General features: G+C 46.5%; 1 protein-coding gene across 2 annotated transcripts in view; it reads right to left on the bottom strand.

Moving 5' to 3' along the window:
- Positions 1–11,017, bottom strand: part of Bcat1 (branched chain amino acid transaminase 1) — an 85,554-nt gene extending 74,537 nt beyond the window's left edge. For both annotated transcript variants that reach the window (XM_036180769.1, XM_036180767.1), the window contains exon 1: positions 10,772–11,017. In XM_036180769.1, coding sequence (XP_036036662.1) covers positions 10,772–10,777 — 6 coding nt within the window. In that variant the 5' untranslated portion in view covers positions 10,778–11,017. The remainder of the gene's footprint in view (positions 1–10,771) is intronic.
- Between the last annotated feature and the right edge of the window lie 241 nt (positions 11,018–11,258).

Genomic DNA, 11,258 nt, shown 5'->3' on the forward strand with positions numbered 1-11,258 from the left:
TTTTATTGGGGGGGTAATTTTTGTTTTTGTTTTTGAGAGACAGCCTCATGTAGCTCAGGCTGACCTAGAACCCACTGTGTAGCTCAGGCTGGCCCGGACCACCTGATCTGATAGTCTTCGTCCTTTAGAAGTAGACAGAGCACTGAAAGTATGCTCCACCACACCCCTGAGCCAAGAGCTCCTTTGACATCACGTGTCATTTGTGAAACCTGAGCTGTATATAATTTAGGGAGTAGAAAAGAACCACAGAACCCGAGCTTCATAGGGCACAGTTGCAGTCTGGCTTAATGTGAGACCTGGGCAGAACTAAGAAGTAGCACTTGACCTTTCGTGATCCACAGGGCTTTTGGCAAACTCACTATGCCATGTGGCTCTCACGTTTCCTGAGAACTCTGGCTAGTTAGCCTTTCCTGGATGGCTGGAGCCACACACAGAAAAGCCACTTTCCCACTGAGGTTCCTTAAATGTTCAGGTGTAGTCTGGTCCTCCAAAGAGTTAAAACTTACTTCTTCAGTCTGGATGTTTCTTTCTGTGCTTCTGTGTTGTGGGATATTTGAACACTGTGTGAGATGTATTTGCTGTGATTGTGTAATAAAAAGCTGAACAGCCAATAGCTAGACTGAAGGTATAGGAGGGACTTCTGGGGAGAGAGAGGAAAAGGAGGAGAGTCTAGGTGCACAGGAGACGCCAGAAGACACAGGGAAGAAACAGGAGGTACAAGATGGAAGAGAGGTAATGCCATGTGATAGAATGTATTTATAAATGGGTTAATTTAAGTTCTAAGAGCTAGTTAGGAACAAGCCTAAGCTATAGGCTGAGCTTTCACAATAAGTTTCTGTGTAGTTATTTGTGAGCTTGTGGCCAATGAAAAGCTTGCTACATTTAGTAGCTAATTTATTAGCATGGGGGCTATTTATTGCCAATCATTTGGCACACATTTTTATCTCTGTGAGTAAACAGTTCCAGTTTAGGAAGTAAGTGAATCAGAAGTCTTTAATATGTTTTAGTGTTACAGATTTTTTTTTTTAATTTCTCATTTTGCTTTTTTGAGACAGGGTCTCATAGGGCCTAGGCTGGTCTTGAACAGTCAGAAAATGACCAAACTATCACTCAGTCCCACAGACTGAAGCAGAGTCTTTCCAGTAGCTGGACTGTGTCCATATCATTTTGGAATGATATGAGGCTGACCAGAGGCAGCCACATGTTCTGCCTGGTCCTCAATATTGCTGTCTATTAGAAATTCATTAATGAGAAAGGGCCTTCCATAGATAGTGTTTTCAAGGGTCTGAGCCTGGAGCAAGAACTGTGTTTCTGATTCAAATCAGGGCCAAGGAAAAGGGAGAGGCCCAAGGCACCTGCCTTTGAATCTACTCCCTTGAGGGTTTAGTTATTTCAAGATTTTTGTGTGGAGGGGGTGGATAAGTGTATGTGTGTGCAGGTATCAAAGGAGGCTAAAGGGGGCTGTTCCCCCTGGAGCTGAAGTTACAGGCAATTGTGGGTTCTGGCAATCAAACTTGGGTCCTCTGTAAGAAAAGTCCTTGCCCTGAACAGCTGGTGCTCTCCAGGCCCTTTAGGAGGTACTGCTCCACTCTACCTCGGGACTGAGCACCGTGGAGATTAACTGCCTTCCCTCCTGGGGCAGCTGAAATTAAGTCATTTCTTCCCAATGCATAACTGACTGACATTTCTTTTGCTTTCAAGACAAAGTCTCATGCATCCCAGGCCAGCCCCAAATTTGTTCTGTAGCCACAGCTGGCCTTGAACTTCTGATCCTCCTGCCTCCACCTCCTGGGTGATGAGATTAGAAGTGTGCCCCATCACACCCAGTGTAAGGTGGTGCTGGGATGGAACTCAGAACCTCCTGCTTGCTCAGCAAGTGCCTGACTGACTGAGCTACATCTCCGGCTCCCGCTATGGCTTCTGAGACAAGGTCTCACTTTGTAGACCAGGCTGGCCTTGAACCCAAATTGCTCCAGCTCACTCATCTTCCCAAGTACCAGGATTACATGAGCCACCATATATGGCTTGAAAAAAAAAAATCGTTCACTTTATTCTATGAATATCTTGTAATAAGTTTAGCTGATATTTATGCAAAACATACAGTCCTAAATATGATTTGCCTGTGTGACTGTGTATAATCTTCACACCTTCCATAAGAGGTACATATTATCATCACCGCCACTCCATATCACACCTCCCATAAGAGGTACACATTATCATCGCCACCACTCCATACATCAGAATGTTCAGTCAATTGAAAAACAAGATCTTTGGGGGGTTGGAGAGATGGCTCAGTAGTTAAGAGTACTTGTTGCTCTTCCAGGGGACCCAGGTTTGGTTCCCAGCACACACATCAGGTTGCTCACAACCATCTGAAACTCCAGCTCCAAGAGAACCTATGCCATCTTTTAGCCTCTATGGGTAAGGACAATCACATGTACACATACACACACACACACACACACACACGCACGCACGCACGCACGCACGCACGCACGCACGCATGCTCCCACTATTTTAAAAATAAAATAATTTTTTAAAGTTTAAAACAGAAAATTAAAACAACTAGGCAGCCTCCTCAGAGTGCAGCCAAGTTCACACCACCCTCTGGCCCTCATCTGTGCTCAGGGCCTTTATGTCACTGCTTGTTGTTGTGGAAATTTTGATAGCACTGTGACACTGTTAAATAAAGTGTACCTTGAATCAGGGGGTGGAGCAAGCAGCTAGCTGACTGGAATTGGCCATAGAGAAGCCAGCACTGGGGCAGAGAAGACACACTGGGAGAAAGGAAAGGACGGGGCTAGAGTTTGGCACTCTCTTTGTTGGTAAATACAATGGAGACTTAGTTTAAACCTACAGAAGGTCCTCTACATGAGTGGCCTTCATGGCAGGGCATTGACTTCTGAGGGACCATGGGGCCACAGACAATAAGTAAAATATCAGTTGATCCCTGTGCAGCCACTAAGCCAACAGAGAAACAACTGCGCTTCTCTCTGTGGCTCCAAGACCTTCAGGAGGGCCAGAGGCTTCGTGAGAAGTCTTCGTATGTGCTTCGTGCACACATTACAGTAAGCTGAGGTCGTCATTCTGGGACACAAGGAAAGCAGGGGACCGAGATCGCTCCTCTGTGATTAGCCCCACTCTGTTCTAAGGCAGAGTCTTGGAGACAAGCAATAGAATCTCTGTGGATGGAGGCCAAGAGCTCAGGATGCCAATTATGCTTGGGAGGAAAATACAGCACAGCCTGACGAACAGCACATCAGGGTAGTTACACAGAACCCACTGGATGAGGTGGCTGTAATCACCTGTCTCCAGCCTAAGGGAAGGGACCGGGCATCTCTGCCTCAGAGGCCAGCACAGAAGTGACCTCACTACAATCAGAAGGCTCAGAACATGTATGGGAGCTGGGGAGAGGGTGCTACTATTGGGTTGCAGAAACAGATTTACGGAGATTCTAGAAAGTAAGGGAATGAACAATGAGTCAGGTTGGATGCAAAGTGGATGATGCTTTTACTTTCTGGTCATGTGATATTCTTTCCCAATTCAACTCCAGGGTCCCACCTTCCTGACAGCTTTTCTGACCTCTGTACCTAATCTTTTTTTTACTACCTCTGTACTGTGCACAAATGTGTAACTGTAGAATTCAACTCTATTATACCTCTGTTTGCTTCCCCCTCCCTCCCTCTCTCCCACCCTCCTCCCCCATCTGTCTCCAGGAACACAGCTATGTCTCAAGACATGATATGGGGCTGAAAAGATGGCTCAGTGGGCAAAAGTATTTGCTGCCAGGCCGGATGATCTGAGTTCCATCCTGGGGAACCACATGAGGAAAGGAGAGAACAGACTCCCCAAAATCATCTTCTCACCCCCGTGCTGTGGCATGTACACAGCCACATAATGTTTTTGAAATAAAAGAATAAGATAATGCTTAAATTACACACTATAAAGTCTAGTAGCATCAGAAAGAGCTAGCTATCCCAAGGCTTAATTATATGAAATTAAATCAGCTACTGTCTGTAGGTTGTTACTGCACTGTATAACTAGTACATTAAAGACACGTTTATGTACTCTTTTCTATTTTTATTTAGGAAGGAGGCTTGTTTTTACTTGTTTGTTTGTTTTGAGACGGGAGCTCATGTTGTCCAGGTTGACCTCAAACTTTATGTGGTACTCCTTTGGCCACACACATGTACACACATTCAGGTGTGCACACAATTAAATGAATAAATGTAAAAGTAAATAAAAACATGCATAGACCCCTTGGTAAACTGTCAGGGAAGGGGAGCATAAATAGTTGTATGGAATGGAAACAGCCACAGGAAGCTGAGATGAACACATCGGGTGGCAGAATTCTTCAGGAAACTGGAGAAGCCCTGCTCTTCTCCCTGGGAGAGAACTAAAGACTAGAAAAATAAACCCAAAAGAACCCCTCTTTGGCAGAAGGGAAGTACAAAATGGCCTAATAGATTTTTTTCTTTCAGAATCCGAGGGTTTGGTGAACCCTGTCTCACCGCCTCTTTGTTGGCTGTATCTGTCCTGGTATGCCTTCATTAGTTTGCTTAAAAACAGCATTGTCTGCAACAAAGGAAAACAAGTTGACAAGGACGGGGAATGAGCAGCACTCTGGGACATGTGACTTTCTATAATCTAACCCCAGCCTGAGTCAGCTGAAGAGCAGGAAGACTTAATCACCAAGCCAGCTCTCCACCCAAGCACCATTTTCTTAATTAAGCTAGCACACCCTTCTTCAAGCCTGCTGTTTCTTCTTGGGTTACCAGCAACGTCCTCCCATGCACAGAGCATCCACCAACCCAACACCATGGAGTCTGTGATGAAGCACACCTCCCTACATACTTTAAGGCTACAGCTATCTTTATTCTTTAAAGCCAAGTTTCACACAACCCAGGCTGGCCTCAAACTTTATGATTCTGTCTCCATCTCAGAGTGAGTGCCTAGATGGCAGGTGTCCCGCGCCATGCTTGACTCCCTATTTTAACTCACTCTTTTATCTTCAAAGTTCAAAGAACTACTTATTATGGTTTCACAATTTGCTAAGGATGCGGATCACAAGAAATGGTAGCTGAACCAACTAATCAGAAGTGACCACACTTGGCAGAATTCCCCCTTCTGTGTGGTAATGGAATGTAAACAACTGTTCAATGACTGCCCAGTGCAAATCCACCATAGCCGTACACAGGACGGATGCAAACTGCAGCCCAGCTGGGTTTCTTTGTCAGACAACTGTGGCTTCTCTGGACAAGCACAGCAGCAGGTGTTCTTATGTCTACACTCAGAAGGAATTGGAGTGTTTGGCCTCAAAAGCTCTTCCAGAGGCTTCCCTTGCGTGTCTCCAGCCCACATCGAGAGCTGTGTGGTGAGTTACACCCTCACCTCAAAGAACCAAAACCAAACAAGGCTTCCAAAGGCAGACATCCAGGTAAGGCCAAAATAACAGTATACCCTATCTGTATATGAGACAGTTAATGCCAAGTGATCAAACATTCATGTTTACACGTGAAAATAAAGAATAAATGAGCTGGCTTTTTTTTTTAGTTAAGACTATTTTCAGTGTATAGCAAGTCCACAGTTTTTCAACCCCAAAGGGCCATGGTTTTTAGTATAACTTGAAACTATTGCTAATTTTGCAATTATGTCTTTATATTTCTTCTGCTTTTTTCCCCTTTCATTTTCTTTTCTTTCTTTTGTTTTTATTAGAGAGAAGATCTTGCTATATGGCTCTGACTGGTCTTGTACTCAATATGTAGCCCAGATTAACCTCAGATTTTTGGCAGCCCTGCCTTGGTTCCTGGGTGCAGGAATTAGAGGCTTGCACCACCATGGTTGGCTATTTTCTTCTTAGACTTGTCTTTCTATTTACTTTGATCCTTTTTCTATATTTCCAGAACAGGTTTCAACCTTATTATTTGACATTTTCTTTTTCCTGGAGTATGGCAGCTCAAGCCAGTAACCCCACACTCAGTGGCAACCCCACACTATGGAGTAACCCCACACTATGTGGTAACCCCACACTATGGAGTAACCCCACACTATGGAGTAACCCCACACTATGGAGTAACCCCACACTATGGAGTAACCCCACACTATGGAGTAACCCCACACTATGTGGTAAACCCACACTATGTGGTAACCCCACACTATGTGGTAACCCCACACTATGGAGTAACCTATGGAGTAACCCCACACTGTGTAGTAACCCCACACTATGTAATAACCCCACACTATAGAGTAACTCCACACTATGGAGTAACCCAACACTATGGGGTAACCCCACACTATATAGTAACCCCACACTATATAGTAACCCCACACTATATAGTAACCCCACACTATGTAACAACCCCACACTATGGAGTAACCCCACACTATGTAGTAACCCCACACTATGTGGCAACCCCACACTATGGAGTAACACCACACTATGGAGTAACCCCACACTCAGTGGCAACCCCACACTATGTGGCAACCCCACACTATGGAGTAACACCACACTATGGAGTAACCCCACACTATGGAGTAACCCCACACTATGTGGTAATGGGATCTCAAGTTCAAGACCAGTCAGGACTATCTGGTAAAATCGTTTTCATAAAAATAGGGCCTAGAGAGATGGCTTGGTGGTAAAGAGCACTTTCTAACTTTCCAAGAGACCTCAGTTCAGTCCCAACACACGTTAGGCTGCTCACATCCATTTGTAACTCCCATTCAAGGGGTCCTAAGGCCTTCTTCTGGCCTTTGATATCACCCTCACACATGTGGCGCGCGCGCGCACACACACACACACACACACACACACACACACACAAAATAACTAACTAAATAAATAAATCTTTCAAAAATAAGAGTTAAAGTCTTTTTTTAAAACTATGTATCATTGGGGAAGGGGTAGGGGGGTGGCTCACACCTTTAATCCCAGCACTCGGGAGGCAGAGGCAGGTAGATCTCTGTGAGTTCAAGACCAACCTGGTCTACAGAGGGAGTTCCCATTAGCCACTGAACACAAGACAAGTGTTCTGGGGGAACTCTTTTCCACCCAAGAAGTCATGGCCTGTGTGATAGAAAGTGTCTGTGAAATACACCATGCTATTGTGGGTAAGATGGTCTCCTTTCTGAGCTATTTTAAGGACATAAATATTCAATTCTGGAGGTAATGCAATTCAGTGAGTAACTCCAGAGAATGACTTAGAGCAGGGATGAAACAGACGCTGGTACCAGGGACTGGCCTCCACATCTCTACCTTGACTTCCCATTCACACGACACCAGACATCTAATGAGGTCTTAGCATGCCACCAACTACAAATGTAGACAAAGTCACACCTATGGACCAGTACACCCTAAATCCTAACTCTGCATGAGTATGTGCACTGCAGCTCCTGCTCATGGAGGCTAGAAGGCGTCACACTCCCTGAAACTGGTAGCTATGAGCTACAAGATGTGGGAGCTGGGAGCCAAACTCCAATGCTCTGTGAGAGCAGCAAGCACTCTTAACCACCCAGCTGTCTCTCCAGCCCTAAAATGTTTTTTGCTTTTTTTTTTTTTTCAAATTGGATTGCAGTTCTCATGTGTGTTTCTGTTGGTTTAAACAGAACCTAGTTTCAGCTGCCTTACCAGCTGTGCTTCAGAGCCCAGCAGGAGGGATGGTTATCAGAGGCTGTGTTAAGCACTCTGAGCACTGGGCAGCTGTTCAAGAGATAAAATGGCATGGCCAAGGCTGCCCACAGGTGCAGCTGAGAAGTGAGTGGGTCAGCTAGATTCTCCCATGCTTGCTGGGAAAGCGGTGTCCCACAGAGAGTATAGAGAGCTGGGACAGAGACATCTAACACACAGGTCCCACACTCATGTCCCCAGCAATGCACTGAACATTTCCCTGGAGTCGTTACATATTTAAAGGAATTGTGGGAGGTGGGGTGGCTCAGTGGGTAAAGCATAGCCATGAGGACCTGAGTTCCAGTTCCCAGAACTCAGCAATGTCAAGTGAGGTGGAACATCATACTTCCTGGAAGCTCACAGGCAGCTCCCCAACATACTCAGTGGCTCACAGCAAGGACTCTGTTTCCAATGAGGAAGGCAAGGAGCCCGGAGGTTGCCCTGTGACCTCACCCATGCATGGTAGCATGTGCACACCCACACTTACACACAGAAACATACAGGTACAAGCACACATCATATACATATGCACAAAAGACAGTGGGGCCATGAAAGGCTCCATGGGCAAAGGTGTTAGCTACCAAGCCCCATCTCTTCAGTTCTAACCTGGTGACCCCATGGTGGGTGGAGAGAATTGACTCAAACATTGTCCTCTAGGGCCTGGAGAGATGGCTCAGTGATTAAGAACACTGGCTGCTCTTCCAGAAGACCTTGGTTCAATTCCCAGAATCCATGTAGATTCACAACCCTCTGGAACTTCAGTTCCAGGGGATTTGATGCCCTCTTCTGGATGCACACAGTGCACAGATAGATATATATGCAGCCAAAACACCACACACACACACACACACACACACACACACACACACACACAATCTTTTTAATTAATAAATGTGGTTAGCAGGCTATGGTGATATTGTGTTCCCCAAAATATTATGCACCCTAATAAACTTATCTGGGGTCAGAGAACAGAACAGCCACTAGATATAGAGGCCAGAAAATGGTGGCACACACGCTTTAATCCTATCACTTGGGAGGCAGAAATCCATCCGGATCTCTGTGAGTTTAAAGCCACACTGGAAACAGTCAGGCATGGTGACTCACGCCTTTAATCCCAGGAAGTGATGGCAGAAAGCAGAGAGGTTTGTAAGATGTGAGGATCAGGAACTAGGCCTGATTAAGCTTTTAGGCTTTTGAGCAGCAGTTCAGCTGAGATCCATTTGGATGAGGACTCAGAGGCTTCTAGTCTCAGGAAACAGGATCAGCTGAGGAACTGTCGAGGTGAGGAAACTGTGGCCTGTTCTGACTCTCTGATCTTCCAGCATTCACCCCAATACTCCAGGTTTGATTTTATTAATAAGACCCTTTAGGATTCATGCTACATCAGGCTTTGGAGGAATAGAAGAAACTCTTCAGCCAGGCATCCCATGCCACCTCCACAAAAGGCTTCCAATGAAGCGTGCATCCTGAAACCCCAAAGTACATAACCCAAATGCCCAGGCAGTTTCTTTGTTTATGCACCAAAACAAGGTCTGGATAGCACTAACTTCCTCCAGGTTGGTAACAGCTTCCAAGCAGTTCCCTCATGGACACATATGACAAATAAGGAATAAAAGCAACAATTATGGAAACAACCAGCAAAGTCACAGGTACTCCCAAAAACCATATCAGTTAGGATCATATGGCTGTTTGTAACTTCCTTCCCAAAGGTTCCAACCCATTCCAAATACTTAATAAACGTTAGAATCCAATGAGCTGAGAATAGTTCTTACATACAGATTTTTTTCCCCCCATTTTTGTTGGTGTCCTTAGTCCAGGGCTGTTCTCCTGTAGCCCAGGGTGGCCTGCTATATAACCAAGGATAGCCTTAAATTCCCGATTCTTCTCTCTCCACCCCACAAGCTCTGGGACTACCGGTGCATGCCTCCAAGCCTGGCTCACAGAGACTTTTTTTTAAAAAAAAAAAAAAAAAAACTCTCCAGCCTTTGTCTGTATGGCTCAGAAAGCAAATTAAGCTGAGATGAGCCCCTACTCCCCAAATATCTTCCAGACAAGAAAATACCATCCTAGGTTACTCCCCTTCGCTAGTTATAGAGCTTTGAGACTTCCCAAAGGGGCCACAGAGGGGGAATGCAAACCCCTGGCATTCAGTGTGTAGCTTTTCTCTATACAGACTACCCACCTGCGGAGTTTGGGAACTCATATTTAAGGCGGATATATATAGCAACTGAAGAAGAAAGATAGTGAATACACTAAATGCATGTCTATAAAAATAGTAAATGCATATGATTTAGTGAAATAAGATAGAGATGTTTAGAAGAAAGATCCATGTCTGTCAGGGCTAGAGGCAAAGGAAGCCACGGTATGAATGGAGAAGTCACGTGGAGGTTCCATCCAGCGAGGCTTGAGCAGTCTGTATCTCTAACTCCCTCCTCCACCTCTCCAGAAACTGAAACGTGGCTGCGCTCTGCGCCTCCCAAAAGCCCACATTTTATTACTGGAATCTTCCTTCCCGGAAGCTAGAAAACGGCATAACCAATGGAGTATCATTTCCCTGAGAAAGGGGCGCCTTTCAGATCTGGCAGCTTTTCAAGAGTCTGAGTCCTGGAAAAAAGCCTAAAACGCCTCTGGCTGGTGGCTGGGCCAGCTACTTCAGACTAGCGTTAGAATACAACTCCTGGCCGCTCCAGTTCTTCAGGCTGCCCTGAAGCTCAAGTGATCTGTATCTGCCAGAAGCTTCCACGTGGAACCTGGAACCGAAAAGCTGAGCTGCCCGCTTTCCGCAGCTAAGAGGGCCCTCCTCCTCCTTCCGTAACACCCACCCAGGAGAGAGCCCCAGCATCCTCCCCAAATCCCATCTCTAGGCAGCTCAGACACAAGAGCACAGTCCTTCCTTCCGCCTTGGGAACACGTGGGAGAGGCACTGCGGCATCCTCTGAAGCTGAGTAACCGCACCCACAGACCCCGGACACGAGCCCGAGTGGGAGCATCTGCTGGCGGAGATGAAGCCGGGTCCCCACGCCTGGTGGCCGAGGACAGGGAACAAAGCAGGCTTGTCGGAGATGTCCCCAGTGGGTGGCTGCGTTCCAGCAGTCAGATGCTTACCTTCATGGCTTGTGGCCGTGTGGAGCTCCAGCCCCTGGGGCAGGTCTGAGTCCAGCCGTGGCACGGAGAGACGTGCCGCTCAGGGTCGCGGAGCGCGGAAGATGGAGAGCTAGGAACACTCTGCTGCGGATTGCATCAGCGACTGGCCCTGCAGGGAGCTGCAGCTGGGCCTCAGGCTCACTCCAGGGTGGGGGACTGTGTGATGAGCGCGTGTTTGTACTGCAGGAGGGGAAGCAGTGGAGGAGGACCGATCTGACAGCACCTTTGATTCATTTCCTCTCTGCTTGCTGAGAGAAGCCCTGGCTACCTCCCTCCCCGAGCCGAGTCCTGCTGCACCAGGGTCGGGTCTCAGAAAGTGAAGTTTTAAGCCGTATTTGGGGATAGTAAGGAGCAGGCTGGATTTTTCCAGGGTTGTGGGTCTTACCCATCTTGTTCTCACTTCCACCCTCAGTCTATTCTCAAACACCAGCTCCTTTACTTTTTTAAA

Source organism: Onychomys torridus, chromosome 3 (assembly GCF_903995425.1).
Source record: "Onychomys torridus chromosome 3, mOncTor1.1, whole genome shotgun sequence".
Taxonomy (NCBI): Eukaryota; Metazoa; Chordata; class Mammalia; order Rodentia; family Cricetidae; genus Onychomys; species Onychomys torridus.